The sequence below is a fragment of the Lithobates pipiens genome, unplaced genomic scaffold (genome assembly GCF_037356315.1).
Source record: "Lithobates pipiens isolate NorthernLeopardFrog02 unplaced genomic scaffold, aLitPip1_a1.2 Scaffold_25, whole genome shotgun sequence".
In the NCBI taxonomy this organism is placed as follows: domain Eukaryota; kingdom Metazoa; phylum Chordata; class Amphibia; order Anura; family Ranidae; genus Lithobates; species Lithobates pipiens.
Window position 1 is genome coordinate 236,295,357 of NW_027507787.1, and position 22,553 is coordinate 236,317,909.

The following is a 22,553-nucleotide window of genomic DNA, read 5'->3' on the forward strand; positions in this document are numbered from 1 at the left end:
ACGATACGAGCAGATTTTGCAGTTCATGCACTTCAGCGACAATGAACTCTGTTGTCCTCGTGAAGACCCTGCAAACGATCGGCTCTACAAAATTCGGCCCCTCATAAACCACTTCAACCAACGTTCTGGTCGCTTGTCATTCAAACAATACATTCCCAACAAGCGTTCCAGATACGAGGTCAAGGTGTATAAGCTCTGTGACAGGGCCACAGGCTATACACGTTTTATGGTTTATGAGGGTAAAGATAGTCACGTAGAGCCGGAGAACTGCCCTGACTACATAGGAAGCGCTGGCAAGATAGTGTGGGACATGGTGTCACCCTTATTCGGAAAGGGGTACCACTTGTACGTGGACAATTATTACACAAGCGTGCCACTGTTTAGTCACTTGTTTGATCAGCAGATTGGAGCATGTGGCACCGTGCGACCTAATTGCCGGGGCTTTCCCCAGCGGCTTGTAGAGTCCCGTCTTAGGCTGGGGGAGAGAGCCTGCTTGCGGTGTAATAATTTGCTCGCTATGAAGTAGAGGGATAATAAAAATGTTTTCGTTCTTACCTCCCTTCATGCAGACATGACAGTCCAATATCATACGGCGACTGGTATTGTGGAGAAACCCCTCTGTGTCCACAAATATAACCTTAATATGGGAGGGGTGGACCTCAATGACCAGTTGTTGGCGCCGTACCTAGTTGCCCATAAGGCCAGACGCTGGTACAAAAAAGTGTCTGTTTATTTATTCCAATTGGCTATACTGAATGCTTATGTGCTACACAAAGCTTCAGGACGGACTGGTTCCTTAAATTCCAGGAGGATATCGTCAGAGCCCTTCTGTATCCAGACGGTGCTCCACCTCACCTTCCCCAACCAAATGCAGTAAGCCGGCTGCATGAGAGGCATTTTCCTTATGTCCTCCCGAGTACCCCTACCCAACAAGCCCCCCAAAGAAAATGTCGTGTCTGCAGAAAGCGCGGATATAGGCGTGACACCTGTCATTATTGTCCTCTCTGTCCTGACAATCCTGGTCTTTGCATTGGTGAATGTTTTGAACGCTACCATTCACTAGTTGAGTTTTAGAGTAGGGTACAGCATTGCACAGGCTAGGCACACGTTCACAGGGTCTCCCAAGATGCCATCGCATTTTGAGAGACCCAAACCGCTGGAACCGTTACAACAGAAGTGTTAAAGTTACATAAAAAAAGTTTAAAAAAAAACAAAAAGTTAAAATAAAAAACCCAAAAAAATATAAAATAAAAAAAACAAAAATAGTTGTTTTATTGTTCTCTCTCTCTCTCTCTCTATTGTTCTGCTCCTTTGTACTGTATTCTATTCTGCAATGTTTTATTGTAACCATTTTTTGTTTTCAGGTACGCCATTCAGCTGAAGCGTGGATTTATTTATCTTGACAGCAACAGCGTTTGCTCCCACGATACGTAAAGCTGCGACTCCAGCGCTGTCGGAGGTGATTTCACCACCACAGTTAAAAAAAGAGCATATATGCCGAAGCATGGGGGCAGCAGGGGTGGAGGAGCGATCTGCTCCTACCTTTTGCGGGAGGATGCCCCCATGCTTCGGCATATATACATTTTAGGCAACGGTTGCATTAAATGTTTTATTTTTTGCTATTTTTTTTTGTATTTGCTTTGCAGGTATGGTAAGTCCTACTGTTATACTGTAATGTAACTTTGTTTTATTGTTAACCATCATTTGCTTAGCAGGTACGCCATTCTGCTGCAGCGCGGATTTATTTATCTTGACAGCAAAAGCGTTTGCTCCCACGATACATAAAGCCGTGACTCCAGCACTGTCGGAAGTGATTTCACCACCACAGTTAAAAAAAGAGCATATATGCCGAAGCATGAGGGCATAAAGGGGTGGAGGAGCAATTTGCTCCTAACTTTTGCGGGAGGATGCCCCCATGATTCGGCATATATAAATGGTGCATGTATGCCCACCATTAGAAGTGGGTGGATGAAGGGAGGTATCTAATGGTGGGCATACCCACCGATCAATTTCTTTTTTTCGTTCAGCCCACAGGCTGCATGAAAAAGAAATTACAATATATGCCCAACCAGTTCCAGCAACGTACTGGTATGTTGCTGGACTTTGAGTGCTTATACCAGAATGATGCCTGCAGGTTTAGGTATCATCTTGGTATCATTCTTTTCAGCCAGCGGTCGGCTTTTATGTAAAAGCAATCCTAGCGGCTAATTAGCCTCTAGACTGCTTTTACAAGCAGTGGGAGGGAATGTCCCCCCACCGTCTTCCATGGTTTTCTCAGGCTCTCCTGTCCCAACAGGGAACCTGAGAATGCAGCCGGTGGTTCCCCCAGCTGACCATAGAGCTGATCAGAGACCAGAATGGCTCCAATAATCTCTATGGCCTAAGAAACCGAAAGTTACGAGCATTTTATGACTTAGATTTTGCGGGATGTAAACAGCGCCATTGGGAAATTAGGAAAGCATTTTATCACACCGATCTTGGTGTGGTCAGATGCTTTGAGGGCAGAGGAGAGATCTAGGGTCTGATAGACCCTAATTTAAAAAAAAAAAAAAAAGAGTACCTCTCACTACCTATTGCAATCATAGGGGATATTTACATTCCCTGAGATAACAATAAAAATGATAAAAAAAATATATAAATGAAAGGAACAGTTTAAAAAAAAAAAAAAAAAGCAAAAAAAAAAAAAAAAAAAACACACCCCTGTCCCCCCCTGCTAAGGTGCAACATCAAACGCAACCGTCGGTCTGGCGTCATATGTAAACAGCAATTGCACCGTGCATGTGAGGTATCACCACGAAGGTCAGATCGAGGGTACTAATTTTAGCAGTAGACCTTCTCCCTGTAAATCTAAAGTGGTCACCTGTAAAGGCGTTTAAAGGCTTTTAAAAATCTATGTAGTTTATCGCCGCTGCACGTTTCTGCGCAATTTTAAAGCATGTCGTGTTTGGTATCCACGTACTCGGCCTAAGATCATCTTTTTTTATTTCATCAAACATTTGGGCAATATAGTGATTTGTAGTGCATTAAAATTAAAAAAAAGTGTGTTTTCTCCCCAAAAAAATGTGTTTGAAAAATCGCTGCGCAAATACCGTGTGAAAAAAAAAAAATGAAACACCCACCATTTTAATCTGTAGGGCCTTTGCTTTAAAAAAAATATTTAATGTTTGGGGGTCCAAAGTAATTTTCTTGCAAAAAAAAATATTTTTTCATGTAAACAAAAAGTGTCAGAAAGGGCTTTGTCTTCAAAGAAGAGTGGGTGATGTGTGACATAAGCTTCTAAATGTTGTGCATAACATGCCAGGACAGTTCAAAACCCCCGCAAATTACCCCATTTTAGAAAGTAGACACCCCAAGCTATTTGCTGAGAGGCATGTCGAGTCCATGGAATATTTAATATTTTGACACAAGTTGCGGAAAAAAGACATTATTATTTTATTTTTATTTTTTTTGCACAAAGTTGTCATTAAATGATACCGTATTTTCCGGCGTATAAGACGACCTTTTACACCTAAATTACACAGCCAAAAAGTGGGGGTCGTCTTATACGCCGGGTATGAATCAGCCGCAATGGATTTCAGCCCGCCGGGTGCTCGATAATACTGTATACATACAGTATGCACCGCTCAGCCAATCCCAGCAGCCGATGCACTCTGTTGATGAATACAGAGCCTTGCTAAGCCTGCTCGGATTGGATTAACAACCTCTACCAATCCGAGCAGGATACAGTACAATGAGTCAGAGCGGCGCGGGCTGATGATGTCACAGCCTCTGCCAATCCGAGCAGGCTTTGTATCCATCAACAGATTAGTAAAATACATTGCCTGCCATGATTGGCTTAGCGGTGCACATTGTATACACACTGTATTCTGAAGTGTTCCTGGTGATACTGTACTAAAACAGCATCATATACTGGCGTTCTACAAATTAAAGCATCCTGTACTGCACATCCAGCTCCAGATCTCCCCAAAAATAAAGGTATGATTTATGGTGCTTTGGAGGAGAGGATTCATTGTTGCTGCCTGCCAATTGTGGGATCTCTGGGACTTGTAGTTCACAAGTTTTTTCTGATGTTAAGTCTGATGTGTTTTTTTTTAAGCTTCCGTTTTTTTTTTTTTAAATGGTGTTGCCTCTGAAGGAGGGTAGTCTTATATGGTGAGTATAGCCCAAAACCTAAGTTTTCACTGGTAAAATAGAGGGTCGTCTTATACGCCCAGTCGTCTTATACGCCGGCAAATACGGTATATTGCTCAAACATGCCATGGTTATATGTGAAATTACACCCCAAAATACATTCTGTTGCTTCTCCTGAGTACGGGGATACCACAAGTGTGAGACCTTTTGGGAGCCTAGCCACGTACGGTACCCCAAAATCCAAGCACCACCTTCAGGCTTTCTAAGGGTGTACATTTTTGATTTCATTCCTCACTGCCTATCATAGTTTCGGAGGCCATGGAATGCCCAAATAGCACAAAATCCCCCCAAGTGACCTCATTTTGGAAAGTAGACACCCCAAGCTATTTGCCGAGCGGTATGGTGAGTATTTTGCAAACCTTGATTTTTGTCACAAATATACATTTTTCTTTTTTTTCTTAATTTTCAAAAACAAATGAGAGCTGCAAAATACTCACCATGCCTCTCAGCAAATAGCTTGGGGTGTCTACTTTTCAAAATAGGGCCATTGGGGGGGGGGGGGGGGTTGTGCCATCTTGGCATTTTATGGCCTTCAAAACTGTGATAGGTAGTGAGGCGTGAAATCAAAAATTTACACCCTTAGAAATCCTGAAGGCGGTGCTTGGATTTCGGGGCCCCGTACGCGGCTAGGCTCCCAAAAAGTCCCACATATGTGGTATCCCCGTACTCAGGAGAAGCAGCAAAATTTATTTTGGGGTGTGATTCCACATATGCCCATGGCATGTTTGAGTAATCTATCATTTCAGCTGCGTAAATTCCCGAAAATGTGCCTTCGTTTGTAGATGTGACAACTTTTGCGCAGAACCAATAAATATACACTTATTGACTTTTTTTTTTTAACCAAAGACATGTGTATGAATACATTTTTGCCTAAATGTATGACTAAAATTGAGTTTATTGGATTTTTCTAATAACAAAAAGTAGAAATTTTTTTCAAAATTTTCGGTCTTTTTACGTTTATATCGCAAAAAATAAAAATCGCAGAGTCAATCAGATACCTTTAAAAGAAAGCTCTCTTTGTGGGGAAAAAAGGACGAAAATTTTGTTTGGGCACAACATTGCATGATCGCGCAATTACCAGTTAACCACTTGCCGACCAGCGCACGACGATGTACGTCGACAGACTGGCACGGGCAGGCAAATGGGCGTACCTGTACGTCCCTTTAAATTTGCAGCCCTGCCATCGGGAGCGCGCCGCCGGCGGCGCGCTCCCGCGTTGGTCGGGTCCCCCGTGAGTCCGGTCACGGGACCCGCGGACTTGATCGCCGCGGGCATCCCCGCGATCGTCTCACAGAGCGGCCAAATGGAGAAGTGCCGTTGTAAACAACATTTCTCCATTCTGCCTAGCAACTAGTGACGCTGATCTCTGCTCCATGTGATTGGAGCAGAGATCAGTGTTCACTAAATGAAAGCCCAACCCCCCCCACAGTTAGTAACACACCCCTAGGAACACTTAACCCCTACACTGCCACCCACTGGTTAACCCCTTCACTGCCAGTGTCATGACAATGGTCCCAAAAATGTGTCAAAAATGTCAGATGGGTCCCACACAATGTCGCAGTCACAATAAAAATCGCTGATCGCTGCCATTACTAGTAAAAAAAAAAATTATTAATAAAAATGCTATAAAACTATCCCTATTTTGTAAACGCTATAACTTTTGCGCAAACCAATCAATAATCGCTTATTGCGATTTTTTTTACCAAAAATATGTAGAAGAATACGTATCGGCCTAAACTGAGGGAAAAAAAGTTTTTTTTTATATATTTTTGGGGGATATTTATTATAACAAAAAGTAAAAAATAATGCGTTTTTCTCAAAATTGTCGCTCTATTTTTGTTTATAGCGCAAAAAATAAAAACCGCAGAGGCGATCAAATACCACCAAAAAAAAGCTCTATTTGTGGGAAAAAAAGGACGTCAATTTTGTTTGGGAGCCACGTCGCACGACCGCGCAATTGTCAGTTAAAGCGACGCAGTGCCGAATCGCAAAAAGTGGTCTGGTCTTTGACCAGCAAATTGGTCCGGTCTGAAAGTGGTTAAGGGAGTTTTTTTTTTTTTACAGTTTAGAGGGGGGCAGATTACAGGCACTTTGCTGTGTAATCTGAATTAAGGGACCAGAATCTGAATATTTTTTTTTGGGTTAAAAAAAAAAACACACAGGTGGGTGACTTCTGAAGGCAATTGATTCCACTAGATTTTAGTTCGGGGTATCAGAGTTAGGCTGGGTTCACACTGCTGCGGCTACGAGAACAGGATGTGATTCGCACCGCACTGCAGTGCAAATCACATCCGATCTCTGTGAGATGCGAGTTCAGCCATACAGATAGTATGGCTGAATTCGCATCGCACCCGCACCAAACTCGCACAGGACCCTTTTTTTGGTCCGCAGCAGAATCGGATCGCATGGGTGTTCACACCATGCGATCCGATTCCTGTCCGAGTTTGCAGATCGCACTGTGATATGCAAACTGATCTGGGGGTGCTCAGGTCCTCAGGGCCCACTAACAGGCCAGGTTTTATGTATTACCTTGGGGAGATGCAGACTAGAATACAGCAATCACTGAGCAGCAAATGATATCACCTGTGAGGTATTTCAGTTATCTTGCAAACCTGGCCTGTTAGTGGGCCCTGAGGACAGGGTTGATGACCACTGCTCTAAAACTAGTCACCCCCATGCTTAAAAAGTCCTCACTGGACCTCACTAATCTTAACAAACCAAGCCCCATCTCCTTACTCCTCTTCTCCCCCAAACTCCTTAACCACTTCGCGCCCAGGCCAATTCTGACATTTCTCTCCTACATGTAAAATTCCTATTTTTTTTGCTAGAAAATTACATAGAACCCCCAAACATTATATATGTTTTTTTAGCAAAGACCCTAGAGAATACAATGGCGGTCGTTGCAATTTTTCGAACACTTTTTTCAGAAAAAAAAAAAACAGTTTCATGGTTAAAAAAAAAAAAAAAAGTTAGCCCAATTTTTTTGCATAATGTGAAAGAGGAGGATATGCCGAGTAAATAGATACCCAACATGTCACGCTTCAAAATTGCACGCGCTCGTGGAATGGCGCCAAACTTTGGTATTTAAAAATCCCCATAGGCGACGCTTTAAATTTTTTTACTGGTTACATGTTTTGGGTTATAGAGGAGGTCTAGAGCTAGAATTATTGCTCTCACTCTAATGTTCGCGGCGATACCTCACATGTGTGGTTTGAACACCGTTTTCATATGTGGGCGGGACTTACGTATGCGTTCGCTTCTGTGTACGAGCTCACGGGGACAGGGGCGCTTTACTTTTTATTTTTTTATTTTTTTTATTGTTAATTTTATTTTTATTTTTTTAGTTTAACACTTAAAAAAAAAAAAAAAAAATTGATGACTTTTATTCCTATTACAAGGAATGTAAACATCCCTTGTAATAGGAATATGGCATGATCGGACATATTTACAGTGAGATATGGGGTCAATAAGACCCCGTATCTCACCTCTAGGCTGGGAAGAATAAAAAACAAAGCCAAATCGGCGCCGTTAATTTGAATACAGAGGCCGGGCGTGACGTCATAACATCGCGCCCGGCCTCCGAACGATCATAGAGACTCCCGGGACGATCTGGTCTGCCGGAAATCTCTATGGTAACTTGCGGGGGCCGGCGGATCCTGTGACCGAGTCACCGATGGAAGCGGTGAGTCGGTACAAGCACCGGAGGGCGGCGGGAGGGCGTCCCCTCCCGCCGCCCGTAAGAACGATCAAACGGCGGAACAGCCGCTATGATCGTTCTTATGGTGCAGGGAATCACCGGCTGAAAACGTCAATATCTGAATGATGTCTGTGGCCTCAGGCATCATTCAGATATAGCCACCGAAAGCCCATGACGTCAATAGACGTAGTGTGGGCGCCAAGTGGTTAAATGACTGGTCAACAACCAACCGACCATCTGGCTAAGAACATTATTCTTGATCCCCTTAACGCTCTGTGGAAACTGCGCTCCTTAAACTCACACAAACGACCTACTAACGGATAAAAACCAATGGACACTATTCTGTACTCCCGCTTCTGGACCTCTCTGCTGCCTTTGACACAGTGGACCACCCCCTCCTCAAGAAAAAAAAACTCCTCTCCTTTGGACTTCATGACTGAACTCTTCGCTGGCTCTCATCCTATCTATCCCACCGCACCTTCAGCATCACTTACAACTCTACTTCCTTCTCTCCTCTTCCTTTGTCTGTCGGGGTCCCCAAAAGTTCTGTTCTTGGACCTCTCCCTTTCTCAATCTACACCCCCTCCCTGGGTCAGTTGATTGCCTCCCATGGCTTTCAATACCATTTCTATGTGGATGACACCCAAATCTATCTCTCTACCCCCCCCCCCCGCAGCTCTCCTCCATCAGTCTCCACACGCATCACCAACTTACTAACAGACATATCAGCCTGGATATCACACATCACTTACGCAAACTTAACCTATCCAAAACTGAGCTCATGAACTTTCCTCTCCCGCGTGCCCCTTCCTCTGATTTCCCTTTCAAAATCAACGGCTCGACTATCAACCCGTCCCCCAACCCGTCCCCCAACCCGTCCCCCATGCCAAGGTTCTAGGTGTAATCCTGGACTGAGAACTCTTCTTTCGGCCCCCACATCCAAAAACTGCCCAAACCTTGCCGCCTCAACCTCCAAAATACGTCCCTTCCTAACCAATGACACCACAAAGCTTCTGATCCACTCCCTGGTCATCTCTCGCCTCGACTACTGCAACTCCTTCCTCATTGGCTGACCTTTACATAGGCTATCCCCACTTCAGCCTATCACGAATGCTCCTGCCAGACTCATCCACCTTACCAATCGCTCGGTGTCTGCTGCTCCACTCTGCCAATTCCTCCACTGGCCTCCACTTGGTGGCCTCCAACACTCTCTGCCAATCCCGCGCCCAACAAATTAAATTCAAAATACTAACAATAACTTACAAAGCCGTCCATAACTCGGCCCCCCAGCTACATCACTAACCAAATCGTTCTTTGTTCCTCCCAACACCTCCACCTCTCTAGTTCCGTCACCTCCTCCCATGCTTGCCTCCAGGACTTTTCCCGAGCCTCTCCCAATCTCCGGAACTCCCTAGCCCAATCTGTCTATCTCCTACTTTGTCCACTTTCAGATGATCCATGAAAACTCATCTCTTCAGAGGAGCCTATCCGGCCCCCACCTAACAACTGTACATTTTTTTTCTCCATCAGCCCATCCCCCACAGTTATTACCTTTTGTATCTCTTGATCCTTCCCCCTTAGTGATGGTAAACTCTAACGAGCCGGGCCCTCTAATTCCTACTGTATTAAAGTGTATTGTGGTTGTACTGTCTACCCTCAAATTGTAATGCGCTGTGTAAACTGTCGGCGCTATATAAATCCTGTATAAAAATAATAATAATTTATTATTACTGTATTAAGATTATATTATTTGCAATTTGTTATTATTAATAATAGTTACAAATAATAAAAGCAATTACAAATATAATATTCTTAATATAGTAATAATATTAATAATTTATTATTACTGTATTAAGATTATATTATATTATTTGTAATAATTAATAATAATAAGTTAAATAAAAGCAATTACAAATATAATATTCTTAATATAGTAATAATAATAATTTATTATTACTGTATTAAGATTATATCATTTGTAATTATTATTAATAATAAGTTACAAATAATAAAAACCAATTACAAATATAATATTCTTAATATAGTAATAATATTAATTTATTATTACTGTATTAAGATATTATTTGTAATTATTAAATAATAAGTTACAAATAATAAAAGCAATTACAAATATAATATTCTTAATATAGTAATAATAATAATAATTTATTATTACTGTATTAAGATATTATATTATTTGTAATTATTATTAATAATTAGTTACAAATAATAAAAGCAATTACAAATATAATATTCTTAATATAGTAATAATATTAGTTTATTATTACTGTATTAAGATTATATTATATTATTTGTAATTATTAAATAATAATAAGTTGCAAATAATAAAAGCAATTACAAATATAATATTCTTAATATAGTAATAATAATTTATTATTACTGTATTAAGATTATATTATTTGTAATTATTAAATAATAAGTTACAAATAATAAAAGCAATTACAAATATAATATTCTTAATATAGTAATAATAATAATTTATTATTACAGTATTAAGATTATATTATATTATTTGTAATTATTAAATAATAATAAGTTACAAATAATAAAAGCAATTACAAATATAATATTCTTAATATAGTAATAATAATAATAATAATAATAATTTATTATTACTGTATTAAGATTATATTATATTATTTGTAATTATTATTAATAATAAGTTACAAATAATAAAAGCAATTACAAAGATAATATTCTTAATATAGTAATAATAATAATTATTACTGTATTAAGATTATATTATATTTGTAATTATTAATAATAATAAGTTACAAATAATAAAAGCAATTACAAATATAATATTCTTAATATAGTAATAATAATAATTTATTATTACTGTATTAAGATTATATTATATTATTTGTAATTATTAAATAATAATAAGTTACAAATAATAAAAGCAATTACAAATATAATATTCTTAATATAGTAATAATAATAATAATAATTTATTATTACTGTATTAAGATTATATTATATTATTTGTAATTATTATTAATAATAAGTTACAAATAATAAAAGCAATTACAAAGATAATATTCTTAATATAGTAATAATAATAATTATTACTGTATTAAGATTATATTATATTTGTAATTATTAATAATAATAAGTTACAAATAATAAAAGCAATTACAAATATAATATTCTTAATATAGTAATAATAATAATTTATTATTACTGTATTAAGATTATATTATATTATTTGTAATTATTAAATAATAATAAGTTGCAAATAATAAAATCAATTACAAATATAATATTCTTAATATAGTAATAATAATAATAATGTATTACTGTATTAAGATTATATTATATTTGTAATTATTATTAATAATAAGTTACAAATAATAAAAGCAATTACAAATATAATATTCTTAATATACTACTAATAATTATTAATGTATTAAGATAATATTATATTATTTGTAATTATTAATAATAATAATAATAATAATAAGTTACAAATAATAAAAGCAATTAGAAATATAATATTCTTAATATAGTAATAATAATATATAGAATATATTAATGTAGAATTATATTATAGAATATTTTATTATTTATAGTTATTAATATTACTACTATTATTATTTGTAATTGGATTAGGATTTGTAAATAATAATAATATTATTATTTACAAATTATAAAAATTAAAAATAATAATAATTACAAATACGACTAATAATAACTACAGTAATCAAGAGGAGAACTGAGGGAGGGTGCTGTGATTTTTTTTTTTGGGGAAGCTATGTACAGCACCCTGCCGGCTCCTCCCACCAGTCACGATCTGCTTGCATTACGTACAGAAACACAGAGACCCGGTGATGTCACTTGCTCTAAAATAAAATAAAAACAAAGAAAAGTAACAGAAAAAGACTGAGTAGTTCATCCAGTCTGCCATATTTTTTTCTTTTTCCCCTTTTTTTTTTTTTTCCCTTTCTTCTCATTTTCTTTTATTTATTTTTATTTATTTTTATTTATTAACTTTATTGTCTAAGCAAGGTGTGTAATAAAACAGAAACATGTCTAAAAATGTTATTAGCACGTTGATTAGGAAGGAGAGGTGGAACCGGGGGAAGGCAAAGTATAAGCAGCTTTAATACCGACAGACATGCCAACCGAGTTCTGTGATCACTGTAGCAAACAAAGGCAAAAATCTTCATAAATATCTGAGCGCGCTTTTATCTTTGTCAATACCCACAGGGATCGCAGCCAACTAGCGCTGCCACTAAAAGCTTTTCTAGAAATTATATTAAAATATATGCCTGAAATTCAACAAAAAAGAAAAAAAAAAGTATTTACGCATTTTTTTTTAATTATAATTACTGGAAATCATATTAAAATATATGCCTGAAATTGAGCAAACAAAAAGAATAAAAAAAAAAAAAAAATGATTTCCAAATTTCTTTTTATTATAATTTTTTTTTGCCTTACCTGCTCCTCGGATAATTGCGAGATGTGATTCACGGCGGCGTAGGATTCGATCTTAGGATTAAAGTGGTTTATAATGGCCCTGGAAAAGAAAGAGAGAAACACAGCGATTTGTATTAATACGCAAGTCTATCTTCTCGGCGTGAGATTAGCGGGGACCGCTTCTCCGCGCTGTTTCTGATACTTGCGGGAGAAACATTGGTAAGTATATATGGCTGTATGCCCCCGGAGGTTTCCGATCGAAGTTCAAAAAATAATTGGCCGTATCCAGGGAGAGAGCAGCGAGGGGAGGGGGGGGGAGGCAGGGGTGCCGGCACGGGAGCGACCCAGACAAAATTAAAACGTGTAATCTCACCGCATGCCGCGTCTAGAGCCCGAAAAGGGCAGCGCCAATCTCTGAGAGACCTGAGTGGCATTAAACCTGGTTAAGGATTTCAGTGATTTAAAAGGAAAAAATAAAAATAAACCACATTTCACTAAAGCAACCAGACTTTAAGAAAAGAAAAATACACGTTTTCTTACAGTCATACATTATAAAATGAAGTGTTTTTGGGTGAGCTTTATTTATTTGTTAATATACTTTTAAAAACGTAAACATCTATTTTTATACCAAACACAGTGGCAAACTACCAGGGTCGCAAAGGTCACACTTGCGATTGGGCCCTTGCGTTCTGCCACTGTCGTGGGGTCCCAGCGGAGTTGTTGGCCACAGGGCTCTGAGCTGAGAGCATCTCTTTCATACAGCCCTGCTCTGGTCCAAATCATTCGGTGGAGGGGGGATTATGGTATGGGGGTTGTTTTTCAGGGGTTGGGCTTGGCCGCTTAGTTGCAGTGAAGGGAACGTTTAAGGCGTCAGCATACCAAGACATTTTGGACAATTTCATGCTCCCAACTTTGTGGGAACAGTTTGAGGACGGCCCCTTCCTGTGCCAACATGACTGCCCACCAGTGTACAAAGCAAGGCCCATAAAGACATGGATGTACAGGCCACTTAAGCTCCTCCACCCCAAACTCGCTCGTCCATGTCTTTCACTCATGGTTAGTGTTTGGCTGAAACCATTTATTATAAATCAACTGTGTTTACTCTTTTTAAATCGTAACGGAAACAGAAACGACCCAAATGACCCTGATCAAGTTTACATAACCCGGTGATTTTTGGACTGATAACATGCACACAAGTTGACACAAAGGGGCTTGAATTGCTATTAAAGGTAACCATCCTCACCTGAGATATGTTATTTTGTAATTGGTGTGTGTGTATAAAAGGTCAATGAGTTTCTGGACTCCTGACAGACCCTTGCATCTTTCATCCAGTGCTGCACTGACGTTTCTGGATTCTGAGTCATGGGGAAAGCAAAAGAATTGTCAAAGGACCTGCATGAAAAAGGTAGTTGAACTACCGTATTTATCGGCGTATAACACGCACTTTTTTCCCCTTAAAATCAGGGGAAAATCGCGGGTGCGTGTTATACTATAATCCGCGATTTCCGCACACAGCCCTTCTCGCGGCTTTCGGCCACTCTCGGACCTTCTCGGCGGCTTTCGGGCGCTCTCAGACCTTCTCGGCGGCTTGCGGCCGCTCTCGGACCTTCTCGGCGGCTTTCGGCCGCTCTCGGACCTTCCGAGAGCGGGCGAAAGCTGCCGAGGTCCGAGAGCGGCCGAAAGTCGCCGAGAAGGTCCGAGAGCGGCTGAAAGCCGCCGAGAAGGTCCGAGAGCGGCCGAAAGCCGCCAAGAACTTCCAGGTGCCGCCGAGATACACGGGACATCTCGGTGGCGCCATTTTTAAAAACATAAGCGGACAATGCACTAAGACGGACAAGCTGCATGTCAAGGCTGCAATGACGACAGGCTGCAATGACGAGGCTGCAATGAGGACAGGCTTCATGACAAGGCTGCAATGAGGACAGGCTGCATGACAAGGCTGCAATGAGGACAGGCTGCATGACAAGGCTGCAATGAGGACAGGCTGCATGACAAGGCTGCAATGAGGACAGGCTGCATGACAAGGCTGCAATGAGGACAGGCTGCATGACAAGGCTGCAATGAGGACAGGCTGCATGACAAGGCTGCAATGAGGACAGGCTGCATGACAAGGCTGCAATGAGGACAGGATGCATGACAAGGCTGCAATGAGGACAGGCTGCATGACAAGGCTGCAATGAGGACAGGCTGCATGACAAGGCTGCAATGAGGACAGGCTGCATGACAAGGCTGCAATGAGGACAGGCTGCATGACAAGGCTGCAATGAGGACAGGCTGCATGACAAGGCTGCTATGCAGACAGGCTGCATGACAAGGCTGCTATGCAGACAGGCTGCATGACAAGGCTGCAATGAGGACAGGCTGCATGACAAGGCTGGAATGATGGACAGGCTGCATGACAAGGCTGCAATGAGGACAGGCTGCATGACAAGGCTGGAATGATGGACAGGCTGCATGACAAGGCTGCAATGAGGACAGTCTGCATGACAAGGCTGGAATGATGGACAGGCTGCATGACAAGGCTGCAATGAGGACAGGCTGCATGACAAGGCTGCAAATGACGCTGACGAGGCTTCGGATGGACACTGATAAGGCTGCATTGATGGGCATTTAAATGTAAGTTTTTTTTCCTTAAATTTCCCTCCTAAAAGTTTTTTCCACAAAATTCCCTCCTAAACTTGGGGTGCGTGTTATACGCCGATAAATACGATATATAAAACAGGAAAGGGATATAAAAAGATATCCAAGGAATTGAGAATCCCAATCAGCAGTGTTCAAACTCTAATCAAGAAGTGGAAAATGAAGGGTTCTGTTGAAACCAAACCACGGTCAGGTAGACCAACTACTACAGTAGACCTACTACAGGAAAATTGTTTTGGATACAAAGAAAAACCCACAAATAACTTCAGGTGAAATACAGGACTCTCTGAAAACATGTGGTGTGGCTGTTTCAAGATACACAATAAGGAGGCACTAGAAGAAAGATGGGCTGCATGGTCGAGTCGCCAGAAGAAAGCCATTACTACGCAAATGCCACAAAGTATCCCACTTACAATACGCCAAACAGCACAGAGACGAGCCTCAAACCTTCTGCCACAAAGTCATTTGGAGTGATGAGACCAAAATTGAGCTTTTTGGCCACAACCATAAACACTACATTTGGAGAGGAGACAACAAGACCTATGATGAAAGGTCCACCATCCCTACTGTGAAACACGGAGGTGGATCGCTGATGTTTTTTGGGATGTGTGAGCTACACAGGAAATTTGGTAAAAATTGATGACAAGATGAATGCAGTATGTTGTTATCAAACAATACTGGAGGAACATTTGCATTCATCAGCTGGGAAGCTGCGCTTGGGACGTACTTGGTCATTCCAACATGACAATGATCCAAAACACAAGGCCAAGTCCACCCGTCATTGGCTACAGCAGAATAAAGTGAAGGTTTCCGGAGTGGCCATCTCAGTCTCCTGACCTCCAATATCATTGAGCCACTCCGGGGAGATCTCAAACGTGCCGTTCGTGCAAGACAGCCCAAGAATTTCCAGGAACTGGAGGCTTTGTGCCAAGAGGAATGGGCAGCTTCACCATCTGAAAAGATAAAGAGCCTCATCCACAAATACCACAAAAGTCTTCAAGCTGTCATTGATGTTAAAGGGGGCAATACACGGTATTAAGAACCGGGGTATGTAAACTTTTGATCAGGGTCATTTGGGTAGCTTCTGTTGCCATTATGATTTAAAAAGAGTAAACACAGTTGATTGATAATAAATGGCTTCAGCCAAACACAAACCATGAGAGAAAGAAAAGCTTTTATGTTATCATTCATATTCTATGAGAAATGGCCAAGAAATCATAACTTCTGCCAGGGTATGTAAACTTATGAGCACAACTGTATATATATATATATATATATATATATATATATATATATATATAGAACCAAGGTTGTATTCTTTTTTGACAATAACAAGTTGTGGGTGAATGTCTGACAGTCACAGGCTGTGTCTTAAAATAGGAGGGAGGAGAAGCCTTAATTAATCTACATGTAATATCCCACCCCCATTGTGTTTAGCTGGTTAGTGGGCATGTAGGAGGAGGGAGTGGGCTGCCATGGTGTATACACCCACATGGGTGACTGTATAGTCACATGGGGCTGCTCAGATGTGATAGGGAGGAAATGCTCAGCATAGAAACTCACTGAAAACTGCAGAGCTGACAACACTGGTCTGCAAAATTGACGAATTGCATTGGGGACATGGACAGAAGGAGGAAATAGAGAGCAGCAGGATCAATTAGGTTTTTGCAGAATACAGAAAAAGAATCTCATAGTGAATGAGCAAGTATGAACAGCATGGAATACACCATTTATTGAGAGTGTTTTATGGAGTGGGTTTAGTGACATTTTAAGGGGAAGCAGCTGGAGGTGGTAAAAATACAGCTCAAATCGCACATTTTTACCAACTACCGACTGCAAGTGTTAATAAGGCCCAGAACTGCTCTTCTCATCTGACTGACATCTTCTACTGAGCTGTCTGGCAAGGGATGAGTTACTGCCCCACTACAGCAATTCTTACTCCCCTGCCGCCCCCCCCCCCCCACAAATCCAATGTCAACCTCCCTGTGGAGGACGCCCCCCCCCGCCTCACATGATACCACAGCACCCAGGGCAGACGCCCCTACTGCCCCCCGCCTCACATGTTGCCACAGCACCCAGGGCAGCCACCCATCCTGCCTTCTGCCTCACATGTTGCCACAGAACCCAGGGCAGCCGCCCATACTGCCCTCCGCCTCACATGTTGCCACAGCACCCAGGGCAGCCGGCCATCCTGCCTTCCGCCTCACATGTTGCCACAGCACCCAGGGCAGCCGCCCATCCTGCCCTCCGCCTCACATGTTGCCACAGCACCCAGGGCAGCCGGCCCCTCCTGCCCTCCGCCTCACGTTGCCACAGCACCCAGGGCAGCTGCCCCTCCGCCTCACATGATGATATAGCACCCAGGGAATCCCCTCCTGCCCCCCGCCTCACATGATACCACAGCGTCCAGCCCCTCCTGTCCTGGCCTTGGTAGCAACTGCCTAACAACCACCTGCACCACCTACAAGCAGTGTCCCTGTTTTTGCTAGCCTAGACCGGTGTCACCGGAGATGCGTTTTATTCTAAAAAGGTGTCAGAGAATGTAAAGAGTGACAGATCACTTCACTGATCTCTCACACACAACAAAACCCTGAATGAATAAGTAATAACATCGTTTTCCTGCCGACAACGACATAACTAATATCTCCATAACCAGCGAATGCAATTACGCGTGCCGCCATGCATGAAACCGCGTGGAATGAAGACGGGGCTCTGCCTATACACAACGCAATTCTCCAGCGCAATCAATTAATCAACTAAATAAAGCAATAAATAAGTGTGCAGAGACGCAATTCATTAGGGGACATGACTACAATAGCAAATCAGGGAGACTTGGCGTGTGTATGGCAAGAGGAAGAATGAGAAATGATTATGATGGAAGCACCAAGTATATGGGAAGTAAATCCAAATCATAGAAAGCCGGCATGCCGTTAAAATCCAGACACAAGTGTAACTTTATTGTCCCAGACAGGCAAACACAAAGTCCCACCGGGGACCTCCTCCTCTGACACAATCTCTACAATTAAAGCCTAACCAAAAGGCAAAACTTTTTCTTTTAGTTTTGGATGTGGTGAAGAATTAGGCCCCTTTCACACGGGGCGGATCAGTAATGATCCGCCCGTGATGATCCGCTCGCTCAGCGGGGATCACTCCGTTGTCCCCGCTGAGCCGGCTGCGGACAGGGCGGTCTACGCACACTGTGCAGGGACCGCCCTGTCAGCTCTCCGCTCTCCTCTATGGGGATCGGATGAGCACGGACCGTGTATCCGTGTTCGTCTGATCCGCTCTGCAGACGGATAGAAAAATAGGATTTTCCTCCGTCTGCAGAATCGGACTGTTGCGGAGGGGGACGAAATCGGGTGTCTGCGGATGCTCATCCGCAGACACCCGCTATCCCATAGGGATGAATGTATGTCCGTATTTCATCCGCAAACGGATGGATGAAATACGGACATACCATCCGCATGTGTGAAAGGGGCCTTAGAACACCTAGTAAGTTTTTTTTTTTTTTTTTTGTTGTCTGTGTTCCAGTTAGGAAAATTCAACCTTTCCATTTGTCCCGATTATCATTGAAAGTGCAAATAAATCCCAAATTTTGGGTTGTCCCCAGAAAAGTAATAGAAGGGAAATCTTCCAATGGGGACACTCGTTCTGGATGCCTATACAGTGCATCCAGAAAGTATTCACAGCGCTTCACTTTTTTCCACATTTTGTTACAGCCTTATTCCAAAATGGATGAAATTCATTATTTTCCTCAAAATTTGAAAAACAATCCCCCCTAATGACAACGTGAAAGAAGTTTGTTTGAAATCTTTGCAAATTTATTTAAAAAAATTAAAAAAAATTCCATGTACTCCTCCCATGTACATAAGTATCACTGGCTCCTCCCATGTACATAAGTATCACTGGCTCCTCCCATGTACATAAGTATCACATGCTCCTCCCGTGTACAGAAGTATCACTGGCTCCTCCCATGTACATATGCATCACAGGCTCCTCCCATGTACATAAGTATCACAGGCTCCTCCCGTGTACACAAGTATCACAGGCTCCTCCCATGTACATAAGTATCACTGGCTCCTCCCATGTACATAAGTATTACAGACTCCTCCCGTGTACATAAGTATCACAGACTCCTCCCGTGTACATAAGTATCACAGACTCCTCCCATGTACACAAGTATCACAGGCTCCTCCCACGTACACAAGTATCACAGGCTTCTCCCATGTACACAAGTATCACAGGCTCCTCCCATGTACATAAGTATCACTGGCTCCTCCCATGTACATAAGTATTACAGACTCCTCCCGTGTACATAAGTATCACAGACTCCTCCCATGTACACAAGTATCACAGGCTCCTCCCACGTACACAAGTATCACAGGCTTCTCCCATGTACACAAGTATCACAGGCTCCTCCCATGTACATAAGTATCACTGGCTCCTCCCATGTACATAAGTATTACAGACTCCTCCCGTGTACATAAGTATCACAGACTCCTCCCATGTACACAAGTATCACAGGCTCCTCCCACGTACACAAGTATCACAGGCTCCTCCCATGTACACAAGTATCACAGACTCCTCCCATGTACATAAGTATCACAGGCTCCTCCCATGTACATAAGTATCACAGGCTCCTCCCATGTACATAAGTATCACAGCCTTTGCTCAATACTTTAGTGAACCTCCTTTGGCACCAATTACAGCCTCAAGTCTTGGGTATGATGCTACAAGCTCGGCACACCTATTTTTGGGCAGTTTCTTCCATTCTTCTTTGCAGGACCTCTCAAGCTCCATCAGGTTGGATGAGGAGGGTCGGTGCTCAGCCATTTTCAGATCTTTCCAGAGATGTTCAATCGGGTTCAAGTCTGGGCTCTGGCTGGGCCACTCAAGGACATTCACAGAGTTGTCCTGTAGCCACTCCTTTGTTATCTTGGCTGTGTGTTTAGGGTCGTTGTCTTTTTGGAAGATGAACCTTCTCCCCAGTCTGAGGTCCAGAGCGCTGTGGAGCAGGTTTTCATCAAGGATGTCTCTGTACATTGCTGCAATTCATCTTTCCCTCAATCCTGACTAGTCTCCCAGTTCCTGTCGCTAAAAAACATTCCCACAGCAAGATGGGGCCACCACCATGCTTCACTGTAGGGATGGTATTGGTCAGGTGATGAGCGGTGCCTGGATCCTCCAGACATGACGCCATTCAGGCCAAAGAGCTCAATCTTTGTTTCATCAGACCAGACCATTGTTTCAGATGGTCTAAGAGTCCTTCAGGTGTCTTTTGGCAAACTCCAGATGGGTCTGTCATGAGCCTTTTCCTGAGGAGTGTCTTCCGTCTGGCCACTGACCAATACAGGCCTGATTGGTGGAGGTCTGCAGAGATGGTTGTTCTTCCGGAAGGTTCTTCTCTCTCCACAGAGAAACACTGGAGCTCTGTCAGAGTGACCATCGGGTTCTTGGTCACCTCCCTGACTAAGACCCTTAAGGGCAAACAAACACAATAGACTACCCACATTTTTTTGTAAAATATAAAAGACGAGGTTGTGCCGAGTAAATAGACATCCAACATGCCAAACCTTAAATTTGCATTCGCCCGTGAAATGGCACCAAACTTCGGTTCCCTATATTTTCTATAGGCAACGCTTCAAAAGCCCCCTATAGTTTAGAGTTACGGAGGAGGTCTGGTGCCAGAATTATCGCTCTCACTCTGGCATACGCGGCGATATGTATCAGGTGTATCGCAATCGACGGTTTCACATCTAGGCGTTCTGACGCGTGTAATTACGTTCATACATGCGTATATGTGGGGGGCGGAATTTTATGTGTTTGGTTATAATTGTTTTTTTTTTGGAAAAGCATAAACACATTTTTTTTTTTTGCTTAACATATTTTGCTGACAGGTTCTCTTTGATGAGACATACAGAGTCCCAAATACCCCCCAATGTCTCCTCGGGGCTTCACTGAATGTATAGCAATGCAGATGGCACTGCAGTACATCCCCTCCCTGCTATGCTAGCCGGGGAAAGTGACATGGTGACCCGGAAGTGATATCATACATGTAGCTTTCCAAGTCACAGCAAGACACGCCCACTCTCCACCCGCCATTTCTGTCCCACTGTGCCCAGAGATGAGCCAGCAGAGCCCGGAATACATGGCGGGGGCACACACGTGGGTGCTGGTACTGGGGGTGTGTGGAAGCAATCGTGTGGCAGCCATCAGATTGTGTGTGAAATCCTCTGCCTGCTATAAGAAAGAAAAAAAATAAAATAAAAATACACCTGATACGGATCGGCGTCCCTCTAGGAAGGCACTATTCCTCCCACTGACACCAATGATGGGGCACTATTCCTCCCACGGACACCAAAGATGGGGCACTATTCCTCCCACTGACACCAAAGATGGGGCACTATTCCTCCCACTGACACCAATGATGGGGCACTATTCCTCCCACTGACACCAATGATGGGGCACTATTCCTCCCACTGACACCAATGATGGGGCACTATTCCTCCCACGGACACCAATTATGGGGCACTATTCCTCCCACGGACACCAATGATGGGGCACTATTCCTCCCACTGATACCAATGATGGGGCACTATTCCTCCCACTGACACCAATGATGGGACACTATTCCTCCCACTGACACCAATGATGGGACACTATTCCTCCCACTGACACCAATGATGGGACACTATTCCTCCCACGGACACCAATGATGGGACACTATTCCTCCCACTAACACCAATGATGGGACACTATTCCTCCCACTGACACCAATGATGGGACACTATTCCTCCCACTGACACCAATGATGGGACACTATTCCTCCCACGGACACCAATGATGGGACACTATTCCTCCCACTAACACCAATGATGGGGCACAATTTCTCCCACTCATACCAACAATGGGGCACAATTCTTTCCATTGATACCAATGATGGGGTACCATTGCTTCCACTGACAACAATGGGGCACTATTCCTCTCACTGACACAAATGAAAGGGCACTATTCCTCCAATGACACCAACAGTGGGGGACTATTCCTCCCACTGACACCAACAGTGGGGCACTATTCCTCCCACTGACACCAGCAATGGGGCACTATTCCCCCTACTGGCACCATGCCTCCCAGTGACACCAATGCTAGGGCATTTCTTATGTCTCCTGGATGCTGGGACATTTTCTACTCCCACTGGTTGTAGTGTACAGGGTACAATGGCTGGACAGCTGTGTAATGTCCCCTGAGCCTACTGCACGCTAATAAGTGCCAGCCCCCGGCACATAGACATCACCTGCATTACCCCCTATGTGTACTCTACAGCAGGAAAACTTGGGTGACACGTCAGACGATGAAAATGTGCCAAGTATCGCCCCCTCCTCTAATCTCTTTTTTCTGCTCTTCTGAAATGTAAAATTCAGCCCATAACATCTGATGTTTCCATTTCCACCATGATGGCGCCTTCAGTGCCTATTGGGAAATCCGGCCGCCGAGTGTGAAGGGGGACCGAAGAGTACGTACTCCACATCCCATCATAAAATACGGCACAACAAGCAAGTGAAGAATGAGAATGGTGTGCCGCGGT

The 22,553-nt window shown here is 42.4% G+C and overlaps 1 protein-coding gene across 1 annotated transcript in view; it reads right to left on the minus strand.

Annotated features, from left to right (window-relative positions):
• The window catches only part of ARMH3 (armadillo like helical domain containing 3), a gene marked incomplete in the record, with an annotated part of 258,014 nt that overhangs the window by 54,497 nt on the left and 180,964 nt on the right, over window positions 1–22,553 (minus strand). The window contains 1 exon segment of the mRNA XM_077455686.1: window positions 12,350–12,428. Coding sequence (XP_077311812.1) covers window positions 12,350–12,428 — 79 coding nt within the window.